This window comes from Onychostruthus taczanowskii, unplaced genomic scaffold, assembly GCF_017590055.1.
Source record: "Onychostruthus taczanowskii isolate IOZ18803 unplaced genomic scaffold, ASM1759005v1 scaffold12, whole genome shotgun sequence".
NCBI classification, from domain to species: domain Eukaryota; kingdom Metazoa; phylum Chordata; class Aves; order Passeriformes; family Passeridae; genus Onychostruthus; species Onychostruthus taczanowskii.
The window spans coordinates 2,591,837-2,613,382 of NW_024498351.1; the positions used below are offsets into that span (position 1 = coordinate 2,591,837).

The window sequence follows — 21,546 nt, forward strand, 5'->3', positions numbered from 1 at the left end:
ATTCACTATTTGAGGATTGTGCCTCTAAAAAATGATGTTTGCAGATTCAGACCCCTCAGCTGCAGTTTCTCATGTGCAACAACATTAGGGAACCTGGATGAAGACTAATTTGTTATGTGATTCTGTCCAAGCTCTCCCCCAATCTTCTGAATGTTGTATTTAAAGAGCATTGTAACAGATAAAGAAAAAAGAACATTATGTTGAAAGAACAAGTTCTATAATAAAGTTTACACCAGATGCATCTCAGTAATTGGGACAAAACTTGCAACAGATAGCTCCATTTTGGAAAATAGCATTCTTTACTGGCAAAAACTCTTCTGTAAACTGTGTTAATACTGATATAGGTGTTCCTTCTTACATTTTTAGGTTCTGTACATGTGGTTGTCATTCATACAATGACTCTGTCCCATCTCCTTTCCTTTTCAAAAAGGATAATCCCTCTCAATGCAGAAAGGCCTGCGTGGGAGTTAAATACAGGTTAAAATAGTGAGGATCATATTCAGAGTCTAGAGGAGTTTTAAAAATGCACTCTTCATGTGTGCAAATCTGTTGTCACAGAGAGAACCTTTCACTGAAAGGCATTCAGGGTTTTCTCGGGTGTTTGACTGAACATCCTTCCTTCCAAGGACACAGCATTTTATAGAATTAAGCTTCACACTATGCAAATTACATATCAAGATCAATTCACCTCTCCAAGTTGTTTTGTGCCTTCAGGAAGGTATAATCTCATTCAACTGTAGGTACTAATCTATTTCCCAAAGAACCTTGCATTCAAGAACAAAAGACAGCTTGAATACAGGAGTCCCCCAAGAAACCTACAAAAACCCACTGAAAATCCATGGCAGTATCTCCCTGATCAACTGATTACTTCATCAACTCATTCTCTCCATCTTGTGGGATGTATCCAGGTTTGCAGTTTGCTGGGCTGATGCATCCTGTAGCTCACAACAGTACTTATTCTCCTACTGCTTTGTTGTGATAGATACAAAATAGAGGCATTGGTGGTTTCAGGTAAGTATCAGCATCTCTAGTCCCAAGTTCAGTTCCAAGTTCTTTGTGAATACAAGTCTGAGGCTTCCAAAACGAGATGGGGAGGTTTACTCAAAGAGAGAGATGTAATCTGGCTCTTGGTCCTCTTGGCCACATGGGTAAAGCAATAGCTCCTTCCCCAAGGAAGTGATGGGTTCGTCCTGTTAATATAGGATATGATCAAACACCAGTTTTCAAACAGACCCTGCCTGTCACAACTTCACAAGGTGGACAGCAGTCTTCCTGACTCTGTTATGGTATGGATGTGTTCCCACCACTATGTGATACAGCTCTGTTTTCCAGAGAATTCAGGGAAGGGCCCTCTGCCCTCTGTCTTCATAATACAATGTCTGTGCTCTGTGCCCTAACTCAGTGACACAACTCTGGCAGTTCGAGGAAAGAGCTGTGCTCATCCCTGAGGAAACTACAACTTCCCTGACATAGACTGGTGCCCTGCTAGAAAGTGTTAGAGCCGGGAATGTGCAGCATGCAGATAAAGCAGGACCAGGATTGTGAACTGTGCTTCTGGCTGTGTTTGTGGGAGGGACAAGGGTGGATTCTGGAGAGAGCACACTCCCTCCGCTTAGGCAAGTCCTGTTCTAAGTAGAGGCTGTGCTTCCAATCTCATTCTCCATCCTAGCAACAGATGCATGGTGGGAACTTGCCTTCTTTCATGGTCACCTGGTGGGTGATAAGCAGAACCCAGTGGGGCACTTTGGCAGAGTGGGTTCATCTGCCCACATGTGCTGTAGTGCAGGGGACCTGCAGGATTCTTTGCAGACTGTGGGCTTGGCTCTATATTTGATGTAGCTACGCACAGCAAAGCTTTACATCCTTTAGCTCTGGTACAAATAGCTGTATAACTCCTGCTTTTAATACTTCCAGCCTGAACTGTGAAAATCATGCAAGAAGCAAGCTCAGGCAGTCCAGGTAAAGTTCCGTAGAGCAAATGAGTATAGCTATTGTTCTCATGTCCAATTTTGTTTAGCCATGTCTGTACTAAGCTACACACTTATTTAAAAGAAACAGGGATTTTAAATGAACTTACAAGAAAAATGATTGACATGTCCTCGGGCAGATCTTACAGAAAACGAATGAACCTGTCTCTCCTTGAAACCCATGCAACTGCAGTCAATGCTGGTAAACACCACTGTTATTGTTGCAAGAGCCTGCCATCCTTCCTCCTTCCCTTCTATTTTTTACCTTTGCTCAGTACCACCCCTTTGTTCTTTGAGATTATAAAGATATGTTGCTCTCTTTCAAGCTGAAGCTGAAGGTAAGCAGGATTTTGTGTTTACCCAACTTGCCAGTGCCCCTTAACCATGGAGAGAATACAAAAGAAAGGAGCTTGTATGAGTATGCTGTCACCTCTCATCAACATTTCTACTAAGTAGCTTGTAAGTAACTTGGGCCCAGCATGCAAGGTGTCCTGTGTGTTTGAGGGTGAGTGAATCAGATCTAAGATATCTGAGGTGTATTACGTCACCTGGGCTGTACCAGTCAGGCTGACATACCCTTCTGGAGCATCACACAGGATACCCGGCAGCAATTAAAACGGGTCTAGTTACCTACTTCAAAACAACTCAATCTACTCTTTCTTATTCTGAAGTGCCCTGAGACAATTAAGCAATTAATTAATGCATTGCTAGATGTTCACCTTGTGGTAGTCTACAAGGTCAGCCAGCGTTGAATGTTGCAGCTGGTCCACTCCAAGGAAGCTGTAGGAATCACTTGAGGCATCAATGAGGAAATGTTTACATCCTTCCACAGACCGATAGGAGAGCACATAGCCTTTGATTTTCTCACTGACCCGGATCAGAAAGCTCCCTGGTAGTGTTTTATTCAGAAGCTCTTCTGCTTTCTTAGAGGTTAGGATACCTGTTCAAAACCAAAAGACAAAACTGAAGGGAGAAAAGCATTTGTACAGGACTGGACAAACAGTTCTTGCAAGAAATCTGCTCTAAAACCAGTCCATAGCACTTCCATCCCTTTCACTGTTTTCTTGACGAGTAGTCCAAGAAGGAGAGTGCTGCCATTGCTGTAACAGGCCATGGCCCAGAGCTCTTTGTTAATTGTGCCACACTTGGCCAACGAGGAATGACAACCATGGAGTGCTCAAAAGGACTGTTGCTGTGTTAGAGAGAATGGTATTGCAGTTGTTGTATGTTCATTCCAGTATAGGAACTTTACTCCCAAGCCCAGCCCGTGTTAGCAGCCGTGTTAGCAGCAAAAACTTCTTAAACACTTGGGTTGGGGTGGAAATTCCCAGGACTCACCATGGAACCAAGGTGCTATTGTGTCTGTGGTTTTCAGATAGCCAGCTCGGAGGGGGAATTGCTCCTCTTTGAACCACTTGATGATGCTTTCTTCGGTGGAATTGGAGATTGTCCTCTGGACTCCCTCTTTCCTGTTAAAAAAGACCTCTGGTTTGTGCATCAGATTCAAAAGACAGGTTTTGAGTCCCTGTGCAAGACTTACATTTTGCTGGTCTTAAAATCTTAGGATTTTAAGACCAGCCCTAAAGAGGCAGCTTACACCAGTTCAGCTGTATGGAATATGGCTTTCAGTGGACATCTGGCATCATAGGGGCTCTCTGTGCTCCAGGCTTAGGACACTCTACTAACTAATCCTGTTACCCTCCAGGAATGAACACCTGAAGGCCTCATCACACCCTAGGCCGGAATATAGCCTGTATTTTTCCCTGCTGGGTGTCTCTTCCACACAAGGAGGAGAGATAACCATTCCCTTCTCAACCATCCCATGCTAGAGCAAAAGAATCTCATCCCTTCTCCTTTCCTCAGTGCACAGGGGCTTCCTTACCTAATTGCTCTCCCATTTGCCGTTGCAGGAGGCAGAAGTTTAGGCTTGGGGGGGAGAGGTGGATATTGAAGTGGTCGCCGATCTCCTGCTGTGGCACCCTTGGAAATATCTGCCTGCTTCCCTCTGTGGATGCCCTGGAGTGAAAGCCTCCTGTAGTCATCTCTGGCTTGCCGTGCAAGGGAGCGTCTCTTCTCATCTGCTGCCTTGGATTTCCGCACTGGAACAAAAAAGGAGTCCTACAGGAGCGAACAAGCAGCAAGTTTAAAGCTTGCTACCCTTTGGCCATCTTCCTGCTTGTGGAAGTGTAAGAATGATCCGTTTCACAAGCTGAAAGAGTCACTCAGTTGTGAGACCATTTGCCATGTGTCTCCCAAGTGTTAAGGGGCACCGTTTTTATTCCTTTAAAACATTAAAAACCAGTTTTTTTCTGGGAAAATATCTAAGATCTATGTGTTTTTTCTTGTTACCAGGTCCTTTTGTACTTAGAGACTTTTTGGTTTTGTTTCAGATGCTGACTCCTGCTTCAGACATGGGTTTCTGTAGTGCCTTTCATGTAAACTGGTGGGCGGGAGGCAGGGCTTGAAGCTCCTGGAACTGAAGCTGCTGAAATGACCCCAAATCAATGTTTTGAAGGATTTGAAAGTGCTAATCAATTTTGGAGGGTGGGAAGGAGCCATACTGAAAATATTATGAAAAGTGGAGAACTTGACTGTGTTTTTGTTTGGGTTTTTTTCCTGTAAAACTGCCTTGATTGTCTAGGTCCATCTCTCCCTGGAGTCTGTATGAGTAGCCAGCTCTCCAGTCAGCGGTTTTTCTATCAGTCAGAAAAATAAAACCCCTAGACTGAAGTGGAAACAGCTGGTGGTACAGCATTGCCATCTACTGAGCAGCAGGGGAGGAACTGGGAAGAACAGTGCATCAGGTTCTCCTTCAGGAAGCATTTGGCAGCAGTGATAGCTGCTACTGCAAGTCTCATACTGTTTGCTATTTTCCTTTCTATTATTGGAATTCATTACATGAGACAGTGCAGCAGGGCTTTACTTGGGTGGGATCATGCTTGAATGACAGGGAAACCCTTTTTAGTTAGTCCCTGCTCCCCATTTTACTCGTCCTCAAGAGCAATGTTACTGCAAAGTCCTACAAAAGGCCAGCTTCTAGTTTAAAATTAATAGTACTGGCTATACTCATGGGGTTCCTATTTGTTGCTTGTTTTAACATAGTGTCAGTTGGAAGTTTTCCATTTCCCTGCCCAGCTCTAGTCTCAATGCTGCATGGACTCAGAAATATTTCTGATAATACAGTGCTGTATTTCTTGGCAATACTCTCCACCCTCTGAAATATTATTCAGTTCTAGTATGGCAGGGGAGGGGTTGAGATGACCCCACAGAGCCCTAGGATTTCTCAAGCCTTATAGGAAAAGGTAATTTTAAGATCTTACAGAATTCCTGCCATTCAGGCTCATTCTCATCTGATTTCTGCAGCGTTCTCTGGCTCTCTGTGCTGGAATGGCTCTGTGGTATTGGCTTCTGTGGGGCTGAGAACTCTTCTGAATTTTTCCTCTGTGCTTCCTTCATCTAGGAAAGAAACAGTATGTTCAGCCTTGTCTCAGGCAAGCTTTAGCCCTACTTTTCAGCTAGCCTTGAAATACTGGGAACTCTGTCCTTTACAGTGAACGCCTCCAATTTCAACAACATAGAGACCCTCTGCCTTTACTGCAGGTAACAACTGAGACAGGAAGGGAAAACAGCCCACCAAAAATCATCAGGAGCATCTCCCTGTGCTACTCCTCAGTCTGGCCAGCCTGGTCTGCTTTGTACCATCTCCAAATCATCACACCATACATGAGAAGCAGAGCAACACTGGATAAAACTGGTTCAAAAGGTGAGAATATTCTTGGCTCATATGAGGCTCTAAAACTGACTGGGGCTCTAGGATAGAGCACTGACCTCACTCAATGTATTAGGAGCACCATAGGTTGCCACTTACCTGTTGGAAACTATGCTTCCTCACATGGCAATCTGCCAGCATCTGGTGAACATTTCTGGTTCCCCTCTGAGCAGAGCAAAAGAGTGGTGAGAAATAAATGTGACATTAGGACAATTGCTCTTTTTTTTGGGGCAATAGGTGTTTAATGCAAAAGCAGTTATGTGACATTTGTTAACAAGTTTTACCAGCCCGCTCTGACAAACATTGTGGGGGTTTTCCCATCATATTTGGCCAAACATGCCACAGGAGGAGAACTCGGGGGTGTCAGGATAGCCATAAGCATGCCTATATTTGCTAAGCAATGCTCATAAGTGCTCCCAGGGAGCAGTCCCTTTCTTCCCTTCCTCTAAAGCAATCCCTTGCAGAACCTGCTGTCTACAGCTTTACCTGCCTGTGCTTGTTTGCAGCTGTGGCTGGGTTGCTGCAAACTCCTACTTGACAAACTGATCCAACTGGCTCTATATTTCATGTTCTCTCTTCCCTGAAAACCAGCCCAGCTGCCCTGCCAGCAGTCCCTAGCTGAGAGCTGCCTCTGCAGACAAACTGTTAGGTTTAGCTTTCAGTAAACACCCACCCACTGCCCCATCAGACCCCGAGTGCCTCCCACAGTACAAGTGATGAGTTAACTGTACTATTCTGCTTACCAAGGTCACACTTCCTTTTAGCTCCATCACCTACTTGGCTAATATTTAATACGAACACAGCTTTACAATTTTCCTCTCCTCAACAGGAAACTAGGAGCTTCAAATGTCTGTGGAGCAGCATTTTTTTTTGTAGATCAGCCCTATTCTTTGCAGCATAATACCTGTATCTCTCAGGTCAAATGGAATGGGAACTAGATCTCAGAGAAAACATTTTAATGCAGGAGGTAAGGGAAAAGCCTCTTTCCAGGCATAGAAAATACAACAGGGGACTTAAGTCTGGAGCCCTCCTTTTAACAGCAAAAGCCCCAGAAACCTGGGAAAATTTGCTAATAATATAATGACAGAAAATAAAGGAAAATATGCAACTCCCCATCTATTCCCATGTTCAAGACTTTGAAAGGCGGTTAGATTTTTGGTGGTGGCTTGTTTGTTTTTTGGGGGTTGTTTTTGGTTTGTTTTGGGGATTTTGATCACTTTTGACTAATAAGTTCCTTTGAAAAACAAGAACCTCCCACATAGTTGCTCAACTTTAGCAAACAGTGCAGAGAAAAACCCCATGTGACTCAGAGGCTTTTGATAAAGGAGACAGTCACTCCAAACTCCATTCACAATTTTGGTAGCAATAGGAGAGCATTTTGCCAAACCCCAACATTCTGCTATCATACTTTTTTATGATAGAATGGAGTGGCAGATAAAAGAATATACACTCATACAAGTTCATTCAAGGCTGAATGAAAACTGCAGAATGAGATAGAACTTCTCCCATTAAACTGGCAGGATGTCCTGTTCCTTTTGTCCAACTGTAGTTGCATGGGTAATTAATTTAACTCTTCTTTGTTCCCTTTCTCTGCAAATGGCTTTTTGTAGACAGCTAAAAAGCACAAATGTATTTATTGCTGGAAAAAATATTTCTTAACGAAATACCACAGGAACGCAGATACTGTGTTCCTGCACTTGGACTGTCCTGTGCTATCAATGTCATAAGCTGTTTTCTGTATTAGAAGACAAAAAAACCCAAGAACCACCTAAAATATGCATGTCAGATGATGCTGGTAAAATTGTCTTCATTTGGTCTTTTGTAAAAGTAAATGATTTGGCTGAGGGCTGTGACATTCCATCTAAAAATCCTAGGATAGCCTCCCTGGTCTTGCCCCAAAAGCCATTCAAACCAGCCACAGTGCAGAAGGAAAAGTACTGCACCCCTTGTTTTACCCACAGAGAATGAAAGCAAAGGAATTCAGAGTAGAGCAAAGGAATTCAGAGTAGTTTATCCATTGGCGCAGAGCAGATCTATCCCAGCTGAGAACAGCACATGGACCTTCTGAGTCTTAAGGAAGGATGTAACAACATGGCTTCTTCTCTTCTGTAGAAAAAAAGCTTCAACAGGCTTTTCCCCTCAAATTTATATTTACAGCAACCAGGATTTGCTGCACTTCCTAGACCTCAAAAAACATGTTTCTTATAGTTATGGGAAAATGGAAAACTACCTTTGTGAGCTCCTGGTTTTTTCCTGTTGTATCAATATCAGTCATTCTTCTCCCATGTTCCTCCTTTTTCTCCTCAGTGTTTTTTTTATTCCCATGAAGATCTGTCTCAGCCAGAAGTCCTGGCTGTGGATGTAGAGACCATGTTGCAGAAGAGTCAGTCTCTCTGAAATGCAAGAGAGAGAGGACTTAGGACGGAGTCACTTTCTGATGTCTGAGCGTCTCGTGAGGAGGCTGCACGTGAGCAGAGCAGAATGCAATGAAGCCACATGTGCATAGGCAGTTATATCTCCAGATCAGGCAGGTGAGTAATTAAATTAATGACTCGTGGTAACACTGTTGTCCGGCTGTACCCTGGCAGCTGCCGGTGAATCAGAGCGATCTGAGCCCATCACCTGCTGCAGTGACAGCATCAGCATTTCCTGTGATCTGCAGAGGGTCCCACGCAGCAGCCATGTCACAGGAGGCTCAGTGAGCCAGGCCAATTCTCAGGCTACAGCTGGTCTCTGCCATCATTGTGTGTTCTCTCAGAAAACCAACCTTGTGTGTCCTTTCAGAAAACCAACCTTTGCCTGTGCCTTTTGCTAGCAAGGCTGCCATGACAGTGCTAATCACAGCCCCTACAGAGAAGACTCCAGCTCACGTGCCCTTATACAAAATCCTTCTCCTCCATATCTGCCCACCGAGTCCTTCAGCTGAAGGGTGCTTACCTGCCCTCCTGGCCTTGCTCTCTCGCTAAGCGCTTCGCTCTTTGTGCCTGGATCTCTTCACAGATGGCTGCATAGGATTTATCTGAAGGATGCTCGCCCATCACCCAGACCCACACTTCATTGTCAGCGCCGAGTTTCCATGTCACTGACTTCCTGTTGGCTGGAAAAGAAGCAGCTCTTTGGCAAATGCTGTTTGCTAGGTAGCTCTTTGCAGGTCCTATGCTGCACTTGCTGTGCCCTACCAGCTACTATTGGTGACAGAGCCCCCCCAAAAGCAACTGTACGTGAAGAAACTCAACTTCAGATCTAAAATCTCAGTGGGAAATGCCCATCAGATCTAGTGCCTCAGGACAGATATTCAAATCCATGGTTCTGTTAAAGACAGATTCTGAGGCACCATTTAGTGGGAAACTTAATGAGATGCATCTCCTGGGGGCAAATAAGCCCTGTCTTCCCAGCTAGGGGAGTTGAGCAATTTGGTCAAGGACGGAATGTCTGGGCCAGGGAGTAAAAACCATTGTGCGCCTGGCCAAAACTACCCCATTGCAGGTGGATTTATCTATGTTTTAAAATAAGCCTATGCCATGTCCCTTGGAGAAGAAAGTAATCTAAGAATACATTATTTCCTATTTCTAGGAAGCAGTTGACTAGGCCAGATACATGTCAGAGGGTGAAGCAGCCAGGAGTCAGAGACTTACCTTTCCTTGGCAGTGGCTTCTTTGCTGAAATCTTTTCCGCAGCAGCTTCTCTTTCCTCCCACCGTCTGATCTGTTCCTGCCTCATCTTGAAGAAGAGGATCTGCTTCTGCTCCTCGCTGAGTTCTGCCAGCAGCTCCGGATCGATGTACATGTCTGATAATATCTGTTTCAGCATGGCTGCAGGTTTCACTTACGCACGTTCGTGGTGATAATCTTCAGGGATCAGATCCTCTTGCTGGCTCCGACAAGAAAGAGTGCCTGCCCGTCTGAGACTGAAGTAGGAATGCAGGCGTGCCAGAGCAATTATACTTCTGTCTCTTTCCTTTTTTTTTTTTTTTTTTTTTTTTTTTTAGCTCAGACTTCCTGCACGGACCAAAAAAAGTAAATAAGTATCTTAAAACCTGCTGTTAAGATTCCTTGGAATAAGAGGTGAGCTCAGCTCTCATGCAGCCCCTGCCCGCTCTGCAGGGAGAGCTGGCCAGAAGGGGCGAGGCCTGGAGTGGGAAGGTTGTGTTGATACTCTGATAAACCCAGCTGATAGTATATCAAAGAGAGAGAGCGCTGCCTGTTAGTCATCAGAGGTGCGGCTTGGCTGTGCTCAAGCAAACATTCTTGCTGGGCAGGGAATCAATGAACCCATGACTAGATGGCTCCTCCTCCTTCCAAACAGGAAAACTGTGATGATTAAAAGCCCAGCCTGCCTCATTTTACCAAAGAAAGACAGGGAGGACATTCGACTCTGCTTTTGAGGTGGGAGCGGGAATTTTGGAGTGCTCCCATCCATCAAAGTCAGCCTCCCAGCAAATCAAGGGAGCACAAGGAGTGCAGCTAGTTTGATGAAAGGCAATTTGGGTAGCCAGTGTCCTAGACAGTCCCCGCTCTGACACATCTTGCTGATGCACCTGCCCACGTGCTGAGCCTGGCATGGTGTAGTATTGCATTTTATTTAAATGGTGTGCTCTGTCTCACCCCTCCAAAATGTATGGTATATCCCAAGCCTGTGGTCCTGCCCTGAACCATCCTGTATCTGTAATCCCACTGGCCCAAGTCTGACTACGCGCCCATTTTCATTCTCCCTCTTAAACTGTGCGAGCGAGACCGGTCGCTCTCTTAGCTTTTCTCCCCTCTTAGCCCTTTTTTCTCCCCTCATGTCCCTCCCTTAGGCTCTCCTTCTCCCCTTCCCTCCCCCTTTCCCCTTCCCCCTCAGTAACCACCATGCTGTTCCCGGGGATGGGACCCCCAATAAACCCTCATCTAATTAGCACCCTCAGAAGCCGTGTGGAGTCTCCTTGCCTGCCTGCTGCTGACAGCCAACTCACAGCCTAAGGGGCCCTCCGGGGACTCCCCAGGGTGCCTCCCCCCCAAAACGAACCACAACAGCATGGGACGTCCTTGTCTGACAGGATGAAGCTGATGGGGAGAAGGGGCATCCCTGCTCCTGCCCAAGATACTGGCTTATGTCCAGTGCATGCTGGCGAGGTACTAACACCTGCACAGCCTTGCTTTGTGCTCATGGATTTACATTTACAACAGAGATTTCACTGGAAAATTGAAAGCTCTCCTGGCACTTGGGAAGGTGACAAATGAGAAAGTAGAAATGTGGACTAAAGACCTTGAAAACAAATATTTTCATCATCTTATCTGGATAAACTCATGGAGATCAGGAGATTGATTGGCAGTGCTTTCGGTGACATGGGGAGGCTGACAGCCACGTACTAAGTGCAACACCAGAGCAGGGTGACTGACTGGCCAGAAGTGGCAGGGACTTTCTGGACAAACTCTTGGGAAATGTTGCTATTGGACTACAAAGAAAATTAAAGCAGTGGGATTGTTCAAGTCCTTCTGCACATATCCTGGGAGTCTAAGGAACAAGCATGCTAGAATGTAGCACAGTAGGTGGGAGACAGAGGGTTATGGAGGCAGTAATGTGGAAATACAAAGGGCACAGACATGGCAGGACCTGTGCTACGGTGAAGTGGGACTACGTATTAAATCAAGTTAATGGGGTCAAATTGATTAGCCATCTTACAGGAGAGAGACTAGACTTCTAGGAACCCAAATTTTGGAAGAAAACTGCTGGGAGCATCTTCACAGTATGACTGCTTGGCTTCTGACAAATAAAATAAAAAAAAAAAAAGAAGGAGGTAGTAGACAAGCCAGAATACTGAAGCTTCCCAAGGAGCACACACAGAGCACACAATTATTTAGATGAAATGGGACAGCACAACAGCAGCCATCAGGAAGTCAGACTGTCAGAGCAGTATCTGCTGCGCTGCTCAACCTTCCTCCGTCTTGCACCCATGCTGGGAGCACGCAGTCTGTCCCAAGCATCCCCCTGCTTCTGAACATGGCTTGCCTTAAAACTGCCAGAGACACAGCTGGCTGGAGCCCCACTCCAGTGAAGCCCCCATACACTTTCAGCAGGAAGAGCTTGAAAGGAGCTTGAAGCAGGGGGAGGAGCTGTAGGCAGGGAGACAAATTGCTCCTCAAGGACCTCAAGGAAACAAGAGAACAGATCATGGTCCCAAAAATGCATTGTCTGCAGCAGAAGCTAGGAGCAAGAGTCCTGGGGAGCATACAGTGACCAGGAGCTGGTGTTGTCTTCTCATTTCTATTTTGTTTCTCTGATTATGTAATACTTTCCCTATTAAAAAAGTTAACTTCATTCTAGAAGAAACATGAAGCTGCTGTTCCAAATTGGTATGGACTTGGTTTAAACAAATTACTTTCTTGATTTAAAAAAGGGTTTTTAGGGGAGATGATCTGACTTGAGCAATGCTTTCTGAGTGCCCCCATGATGGCAGAGATTTTTCAGCTCAGCACCAAAGGGTCTTGAGCTGTCCTCAAGCCATGGAGATGGCAAGTATAGAGGGGGAAGAGCTTTCTGGGACATGACATGTGAGAATCCATCAGCAGAATGCATTTCCATGCTGCTCTGGCTTCTCAGGAGTGGGAATGGCTTTGCTATGGCATTTACTTAGGTGAACATGATGTGCTCTGCCATGTGCCATGGTGACAAACTGGTCCCTCTTTCCATGCCTGGGAACACAGTGTGTTGACAAGATGGAAGGGTGCTCAGCAAACAAGTTTCACAGTACTGACGCAGTTTTACAGAGTTGGATTTCCTCGTAACATTGGTTGAAAGAGGAGATTTATAATAATTAAATTTATAATTATCCCAAAGGTACCCTTTAAAGCACCAGCTATTTTAACACAGGGAAATGACATAAGCATCTCGAGAGGTTTGCCATATTTCTATGTTAGCAGTCCCTTCATTAAAGATCTAGGAGCTGGAAATCCTTGTAATCAGTCACATACTGTTCCCAAAGTCTGAATCAAAGCCATAATACTGACACCTGGCTGGAAGTGGTTTTGCAGATGCTGTTCCAGCTGTAAGTAGTATATTTACAGCTCAAACTTTGTGAAGACAAAGACTGCAGTAATGGCAGAGGGACCTCCAAGCAGGTACCTTGCAGGAAAACTTTTGTAGAGGTCCTGTTAAACTTTCTACTGTTTGCATTTTTATCATGGGAGTGGTAGGTGGGAGCTGGTTTTGTGGAGAAATAGGGATGGGAGTAGCCAAAAATAGCAAAAACTATGTGGGGGGATGTGGGAAGCCAAACCAGGGCTTTGGGGCTCTGCCACTCATGTATAAGGTACTCAGCCTGAAAGCCATAAGGATAAACACAATTCAAAGCCTAATTGATCCTTCAAAATGTTGTCCTTCACACAACATTTAAATCTCCTACTGGAGAGCAGCCTCTGCTCTGTGCTCCTGTAAATCATCTACCTTTAAGAGGGGAAATAAGTCCATGAATACACATGAAAGTGCCATTGCTTTGAGAAGAACTGGCACGAGCTCCTGCTCACGTGTGCAGCAGGTGACACTTTGGACACGGCAGGCTCACAAGACACTCCCACCTGGCCATACTAGTCCTGGTCCTCATCATCAGTGCTGCCAGCAGAGGGGAGGTTTCTCCAAGAAAACAATAGACAGACAGAAAATCATAGATACAATTGTCACCAAGAAATCAATCAGGACAGTGTAAATGTGCTCATTTTCAGGGAGGCAGCTTATTCAACCTGCTGCACACGGGTTGAATCTCCACTGTAAATGTGACAGTAACTGTAAATTAAAAATAACCCAAGAAACCCAATGGTGAGGAGGAAAGATAACACAAGAAAGCCTGCTTCAGGGAACAGGCTGATGACCTAAGAGGACTTCTATTGTCATAAAGTAGTTTTCCCCTTAAAAGGCAGATAAAACCACTTTGCTCAGTAAATGGTGGAACTATATTATTTTGAGTCAAGAGCTTCTCCTTGGAGCTGATTATTTGTTTAGTGAGAGGTGGCTTCAGAGACACTACTGGGAATTCTTTTCCCTGATCAAGAACCTGGACTGTGAGAATGCAACTGAATTTCCTTTCACTTGCCAAACTAAGCCTGGCAGCACTAGGAAGCTCAGGTTTTTCTGGATCTCTCCAGTTCCAGCCACTCCAATGCCATCAGCTCTCTGCCAGACTTCATGAAGGCATTTCTGATTTTTTTCAGAAGTGAAGCAAAGCAGAATTGCAAAACTCACCTAAAATCAATGCAGCCAAAAGTAATCACCACCCCAGCCTTGCTCTGAGTACACAGGCCTTCATGGGTTAACTGTTACACACTGGTTCATAACAGGCACTTGTCTCAGAAAACATTTATGTTAGCAGCTGCACCAGCAAGGTTAGTACCAAAATATCCTTCCGTGCTTTGGGGTTTGGCTGCTCATTTGTTTGTTTTGTTCTTGTTTGTTTGGGGCTTTTTATAATCCTCATCCTGTTCTAAATAGGGGAGTGATTAATTCCTCTCTTTCTGTTTAATTTTGCTTCAGCCTACTGTTTTTGGGGTTTTTTTTTTTGTTTGTTTGGGTTTTGTTTTTTTTTGTTTTTTTGTTTTGTTTTGTTTTAGGTACAAGGGGGGATATGAAAATTCTAGTTTGGGTATAAGAGAAGGAAAACACAACTGCACAAGTACAGCCCCCAAAAGACAGAACCAGACCTGTTTGTATCTTAGCATTATAGAATGACTTGGGCTAGAAGGCACCTCAAAGATCATCTAGTTCCACCACCCCTGCCATGCCCAGGGCCACTCACCAGGTTGCTCAAAGCAGCACCCAGCTTGGTCTTGAACAATTACAGGGATGTTCCAGTGTCTCAAAACCTTCACAGGGAAGAATTTTTTCCTGATATATAATCTATACCTGCCTTCTGTCAGTTTGAAGCCATTCCCCTCGTCCCATTACTCCATGCCCTTGTCCAAAGCCTCTCTTCAGCTGTCTTGCAGCCCCTTTATGTACTGGATTCTGCATAAGGCTGGCATATAATGCTTGAAAGAACAAAACCAATGAAGTCACCACAACACAAACTACCTTGAAATTACCTATAGGTTCCTGATATTGCTGGAGGGGACAGCAGTTATCTTGTAGCAGGTAAGAATGGATGGTAATGGCAAGAAGGAAAAATAATTTGATATAGCAGCAGCCACTGAACACAGTCTGAGGCTGCAGGGCTCTATTTTCAAGGAAAATGTATCTTCCCTGCTGGAACAATGTGCAAACATTTCTTGGATCATCTCCCTGTATCAAAATTACTGAGAGAATTAACAGTGTGATGAAAAGGGTGAGAGCTTCTATAGGTTAACACACAGGATCAGGTACTCAACCAAACTGAGTCACTGTATAAAAGGAGATTTCTCTAACCACATAATTTGATTTACTGTTCTGCAGAAAGAGGTGCTGGGTGGTAAACCCTAGAGCCAGCACCCCGAGGCACAATCTTGGGCTATTAAGTCTTATTGAAGTCACTACTTGGCTTAAGTTGTTATTGGCTTGTCCTTTCTCTACTTCAAATTAAAGCCATTGTGTCCCAAGAAATCATAGCCCATGCTCGGTGAGTGGTGGTCTTTTTTTAAGGGGAGATGCCTGAGCTGAGGTGTGGTTTTTACTATTAAAAGGAGCAAAAGTTCATCACTAGGGCAAGTTCTCACTATAGAACCAGTCAAAACTGGGGAGTTTTTTAGTTCATCATTACACATCCTGGATTAGAAGGGTGTTATCTTTCTGTGTTTTCCCCCTTCAAGAATTTAGGCCATCAGTTTTCCCTCTTCCACATTCCTGTGATTATTGCTTTCATTGCTTAACCACTTTGTTCTTTACCTTGTATGGAACTTCATTCCCATTATTCATCAAGGTGGTGAGAGGAAAGGTAATCTCTTTACAATTTGATGAGTAGCAGTATTGGTAGTAAAGTCTTTGAAAAGGGTCTTAATGTCTGTACTAACTTTGGGCAGCAGGTTTGTTGCAGAGACCAGACAGCTTGGCTCCCGAAAAAAAACAAGTGGGTCTGCACAAACCTTAACTTCTGAACTTTGGGGTAAAACAGTAGGTACAAGGGGGGATATGTGGTAGGTGGTTTGAGAAGGCCGAACCTTCTCAGTACCTCAGCCAGCGGAGAAAGGAAAAGGGCAACCTGCGGCTGAGAGTTGAAGACAGAGGCTGCGCCCTCTAAAACCTTGAGCGAGGAAACCCCACGAGCTTGTGCGGGACTCGCTCCCTTTATTAGAATAAACTTGCAGGACTTCTCTGTCTCCTTTATGGACATAAACTTCAGGCGTTTGTGGATTTTCCTGACAGTGGGAACCAGTATTGGGGCAGCTGTGGGGAATCCCACTAGAGGTTGAATGTCCTCTTGCACTGGTCCAAGAAGTTTAGTCCATCTTCAGACAATCTAGAGTTATGTAGATTGTTCATATTTGAGTTATGATAGGGATTGATTTGTGGTCCTGTCAAAAGCCAAGATCATTTGAACAAGCACAAGCAGTAACCAGCCAGAGCAGAAATTAACTGGAGCCACAGACCAACCGAACATGGAAACAAACTGGAGCTGCAAATAAGTTGAAAGCCGGAAAGAAGCCGGGGAAGGTGAAACCAAACTGCAGTCTAAAACATGCTTGAGGCACGAACAAACTCTACGAGCTGAACCTGAGACAAACTGGGGACAGACCTGAAGCTGCAAACGAGGCGAAGCAGAAACTAGAGAGAGCCTTCCCCGAGCTGGAGACGCAAACTAACTGGAGTCACAAAGGAGCTGCAGCGCCAGCTCCCCGCAGCACCTTTGCGCGGGCTGAGCCGGGCGGGCTGAGGGCAGGCATCGTCCTCGGTGCAGGCATCCCGGCGTCTTCCTGGGGGACCCACACCCGGCGCGGGTCGCTCGGGCACGAGCGGCTCTGGGAGCGGACAGCTGGAGCTATTCTGCCAGCTACTCTAACAGCAGAGCCAGCGCGGGGCCAAAGGGCTCGTCCTGCCGGCAGTGACTCTAGAAATGATCAGGGGAGACGAAACCAGGTGAGGCCTGGTGGCAGGAGGGGTCGCCGGAGGGCTGACCTGCAGCTGCTCCCGGGACGGGACCCCCGGGAACGGCCCCTCAGGCTGCCGCGGCCCCGGGCGCCGGCGCCTCCTGGCGGCCGCGGCGGGGACTGTGCGGAGCGCTAGGCGACGCCGCGCGCCTGTACCGCACCGGGCGCCCCCTGGCGGCCGCGGCGCGACCCCGCAGCCCCGGGAGCGGGAACGGGAGCGGGAACGGGAACGGGAACGGGAGCGCCCAGCGAGGCGCGGCACTGGGCTGTGGGCAGCAGGGCTGCGTGAGGGTAAGGCTGGCCATGCACTCCTGGGAGACAGCTCCGGGAGGGACGCTGTTAGGAACATGAATCCAGCATGTCAGAGGTTTTTGTCCAACAGGGAAACAGTGGAGTCGTGTGACTTTATTCAAATAAAGGGAGAAGCCATGGGAATTTCCCATCAGGTGTCTCAGATTGTTGGGGAACTCAGCCCCCTTTTTCTTCCTCTTCCCCATTGGCTGAGGTACAGACTTCCCAAATCACCTACTCTACGCCTCCCTCTGATACGCACCTCCCCCCCTTTTTGTTATATAAAAGAAGAAAAATAAAGGTATTCATTATTCTATTATAAAGTCTTTGTTCTTTTTCTCTAGGTTCAGGAATTTAACACGGCCTTGGCTAAGCAACAATCCGTGTTGATTAGTAACATTTTCTAGAACTAATAGTTTCTTCTATTACTTCTCTATCTATAAGTTCCTAGCCCTATCTACAAGCAGACTCACATGGTCTGTTTATAAAGGCACATTTGTCGTGTTCCTTTCAGACACCATGCCTGGCATTGGACACCGTGGCTGGAACATGGACACTGTGGCTGGAATATGCACACCACAGCTGGGTTATCACGTCCCCAAACACGCCAGAAAGACCCTCACACTCTCCCGCACCCACGAATAGCCAGCCACAGCCATAAAGAATTTGTCAAAAACCAGCTTTACCACTGAAGTCACTTGAGGCAGAAAACAAGTTTTCCACGGCTGGAAAGGTCTCATGGAAGAGTCTCATGTCTCCGCCTAGATGTCCCTCTCCATGGCCTCTCTGGCCACAGGATGTCCCCAGTGCCAGCCACACACTCCTCCATATGCCCCACTCAAGACAAGCACCTTTCCATGCTGGCCCCGGCCATGTCCCCCTGCGCCACCTCAAGCCACATTTACCCCCATGTCCCCTCCCAGCCGTCTGCACCCCACGCCCAGGAACACACACTTCCGGCCGCATTTAGATCCCAAAACTGTGCTGCGCTGCCACTTTGAGCCACAGACCCCGTGCCGCATTCCGTGGCCGTGGCACGGAGAAGCCCGGGCAGGGGAACGCGGAGCAGGCACGGCTGCCGAGGGGGCGCGGGGCTCCCTCACGGGGGACACCGCCTCCGCCGGGCCGAGCCCCGCGCGCTTTCCCCGCCCACCGCCCTTTGCTCGCCAATCAGCTCCCGCTGCCCCGAGCCTTGGCCAATCGTCACCCGCTGCCCCCACCGCCCACCGCGAGGGCCTCTCCTTCCGGGCCCGCGCCGCCGCTTCCGGCGAGTCGGGGCCGCGGCCGGGCTGCGTGGCCGCCATGGTGCGGGCGTTCGTGCTGCTGGCGCCGGGCGGGCCCGCCGGCCACGCCCCCTGCCGCGTGCTGTACGCGCGCGCCTTCGGGACCCCCCCCGGCGCCGCCCCCGGGGGCCCCCGGCAGCGCCTCCGCCGCAAGGAGCAGCTGCTGGTCGTGGCCAGGTACACCGGGCATCCGCCTCCGCGGGAATCCCCTCCTGCGGATGCTGGGCTCGCTGCGACACGCGGCACCGTGTGCCCTCCACCTCCTGAGCCCTCTGGACTTGGGACTCCTTCGTCTCCCTGGGATCTCCACAGCAGTGATACACCCTTTGTTTGATGGGAGGGCTCCTGGGCTTTGACCCCAGGGCTGGGACACCCCTTAACTGTGGGACACTTCCATTCCTGAGGAGAGCCTGTGGCAGCCCCCCTTTCGGGGGACAGGGCTCAGCGAGACCCCCAGGACCATGCTCTCCCCACCATTCATTCATGGGATCCACCCTTTCTGGGGATCCTGGGCTCAGCAGGACCCCTGGGACCCTGTTCCCTCAACAAAGGGGTCACTGTCCCTGGATGAGGTGGGGGTCCTTAACACGAGGGTCCTCTTTTTCTCTTCCAGGCAAGTGGCCTCGCAGTGTCAACTGCTTCAGTCATCCCTGGGGCGCCCGTCCTCCCCACAGCTTCCCCAGCTGCCCGATGAGCCGATGTCACTCCAAGATGCTCCAGGAGGTCTTTTCCAGATGCCCCCCGGAGACCCATTCCCTGAGCGGGTGACAGTAGTCTGGTTGTCAGTGCTGGCCCTCGCCTTTGCCTTGGTTTGTGAACCGCAAGAGAATCTGTCGCTGGCTGAGATGACCCTGCGGCGCCTGGCTCCCCGCCTGCTCCTCTCCATGCGCCTCCTCGGCCCTGGCGCTGACGTCCTGCTCCGTCCTGATGCCGCCGATGGCCTCCTGGACCGTCTCCTGCCCCATGGGCAGATGCTTTTTCTCAATGAACATTTCCTCCAGGCAGTGGACCGAGAGCTGGGTATCAAAGTGTCCCGCTGAGCTGCAGATGACATTCCTGCCTACCACCCCGAGATATTTTTGAGGGATGGGAGACAAGAGATCTGAGATGGTCACCAAGCCCCAGTGGGATGGATGAGAAACATAGTTCAGGAATAAAGAGCAACGAGCCAGCTAAGAGCAGGGTTTTAATCCATTTATCCCCCAACACCATCATGGGAGAGCTAATAGCCATCCCCAAAGATCCACCTGGAGCTGGGACAGTGCCAAGTTCCTGCACTGTGTTCCTGCACCAGTCCACGTGCACACGATAGCGAGTGGAGGCTGCACGTGGCTGTGCATGGACACTAAAAGAGGGACTCTGGATTGTGATTACCCAGCTGGGCACTGTGGGGCACACAGGTTTCCGTGGCAGGGGAGACATGGCTTTGGGATGGGAACTTGCCAGGGTGCATGGGGCAAGCAGGGATGTGCATCTGGCCCTAAGGCATTGGGGTCTCTGTGTAGAGGATTAAATAATCAGGCAGTGGGGCAGGGTGTAGCCTTGTGCCTGGCACGGCAGGGTGCTTGTCCCTAGATGGTGCTGCTTGGTGCCAGGGGATCTGTGTGACACCTTGGGAGGTGGCAGGAGCTGGCACCCACCTACCCAGCTCTGCAGGTGCAGTGGGGAGCAGGGTCCTACCTTAGCAGTTTCTGGGTGCTGGGAAATCCAGGGAGCCAGGAGCTGGCGTGCACAGCTCTTACGCCACTGTGCTGGGAACAGGCTGGGCACTGCCAGGCCATGCAGAGAGGCTGTCACGGGGCCAGACCCCAAAGTGCTTTCCTTTGTAACTGCACCAGTAAAGCTGGAGCACCAGAGGGTGGTGCTGGGCACTGGGCTTCAGCCATGGTGGGTCTCTGGCTGTGCCGGGGGATCTCAGTGTGCGCTGGAGGTGTGGGGGCATTGGAGCCCACTGTGGCATCCCACCCTTAAGGGGAAGGGAGCACCATCTGCACCTTCCCATGTGATAGCAGCTGTCACATACTGCACCCACAACTGGCTTAAATACAACCAAGAGCCAAAGAGACACATTATCCTGGAGAGTTTTAATGGTGTTAGCAATTAATTGTTGATGAGAATCAACTGGAATCTGAATGTGTGGGCCATTATTGTGTCTGCACTGATAGAATTCCAGTTGCTGGATTTCAATATCACCTGGTTTATGGCCAAAATTCTCTCGAAAATCAGCCACCTGAATTGGATCAAATGGGATAGTTATTTGTGTGTGATTTTCCTCTTCATCCTGAGATCTCGTAGATTCAGGGGGAGTTGAAGGAGATAAAGAATCGTCTTTTCCTGATTCTCTGTCATGGGGGTCATCCTGTATGTTTCCATCCCATGTAAGTCTGCCAGACTTTTCCTGGAACTTTGATATCGTGGTCACCATATATGGCACTTTTTTGGTAGCAGTTTGCTGACCCTGTCCATCATCTGTATTTCAATTTTAAATAAAGGTCATCATGTTATTTCCTCATCATCAGATGAAAATGCTACATGTATTTTTTTGTCAGGGTAACAGAGCTGTTTACAGTCTTCCAACTCCCTCACTGGATACAGCAGGTCAGAGTTGTGAGACTGTATTTCTGCTGATGGTCCAGATGCTCTATCCTGCATTGGTGCCTCCTTTCCTAGAGACCCCATGACCTGGCCTGGGTCAGGCACCACTTGGCTTCTGCTTCTCCTTGATCTCCTCCTGGAGCAAGAGCAGCACCTCCTCCATCACGGTGTGTTCCTGTACTGTAAACCAGCTGGATCAGATCATCCAGGATGGAGCAGATCAGTTATTTCATCCCTTTCCTACAACAGGTTTCAAAGGAGCACTCAGGAGGGCAGAGAGGGCAGGAGGGTGGAGGTGCCAGGGCTCCTGGGCAGTAGAGCACATGGAATCCTGAGAGGTATGGCTGCAGCAGGGGCCCTGGATGGCAGAACTGTCTCTGCACCTCCACAACCCCGTGGCACTCATTACAGGGGCTGTAGCTGGGCGAGAAGTGCAGACAGGTGGGAGGAGAGGTGATGCTGGGCTCCATTCCCAACCCCTCATGGCCTGGGCTAAGTGCTTGGTCAGCGTCCACGTTACTGAAGTATCCTACCAGGGATCAGGGCATGCTCCCGTGGCACTGGCAATACCTCTGCCACATGTGATTTGGGCTGGACTTCGCCTGATGGGGCAC

The 21,546-nt window shown here is 48.0% G+C and overlaps 2 protein-coding genes across 2 annotated transcripts; one reads left to right on the forward strand and one right to left on the reverse strand.

The window, feature by feature from the left end:
- Nucleotides 1–1,097: 1,097 nt before the first annotated feature.
- On the reverse strand, nt 1,098–9,583 carry SH2D4A (SH2 domain containing 4A). The gene is made up of 9 exons (XM_041395733.1): nt 9,372–9,583; nt 8,674–8,833; nt 7,967–8,129; nt 5,836–5,901; nt 5,288–5,423; nt 3,850–4,066; nt 3,306–3,436; nt 2,687–2,907; nt 1,098–1,190 (listed from the first exon to the last, which is right to left on the reverse strand). The coding sequence occupies exons 1-9, from the start codon at nt 9,544–9,546 to the stop codon at nt 1,098–1,100; spliced, it is 1,362 nt and encodes a 453-aa protein (XP_041251667.1). The 5' UTR covers nt 9,547–9,583.
- Nucleotides 9,584–18,318: 8,735 nt separating this feature from the next.
- Nucleotides 18,319–20,841, forward strand: AP5S1 (adaptor related protein complex 5 subunit sigma 1). Its single transcript, XM_041395845.1, has 2 exons — nt 18,319–18,514; nt 18,951–20,841. Exons 1-2 carry the CDS (start codon nt 18,357–18,359, stop codon nt 19,375–19,377), a joined length of 585 nt encoding a protein of 194 aa, XP_041251779.1. The 5' UTR covers nt 18,319–18,356; the 3' UTR covers nt 19,378–20,841.
- Nucleotides 20,842–21,546: the final 705 nt, after the last annotated feature.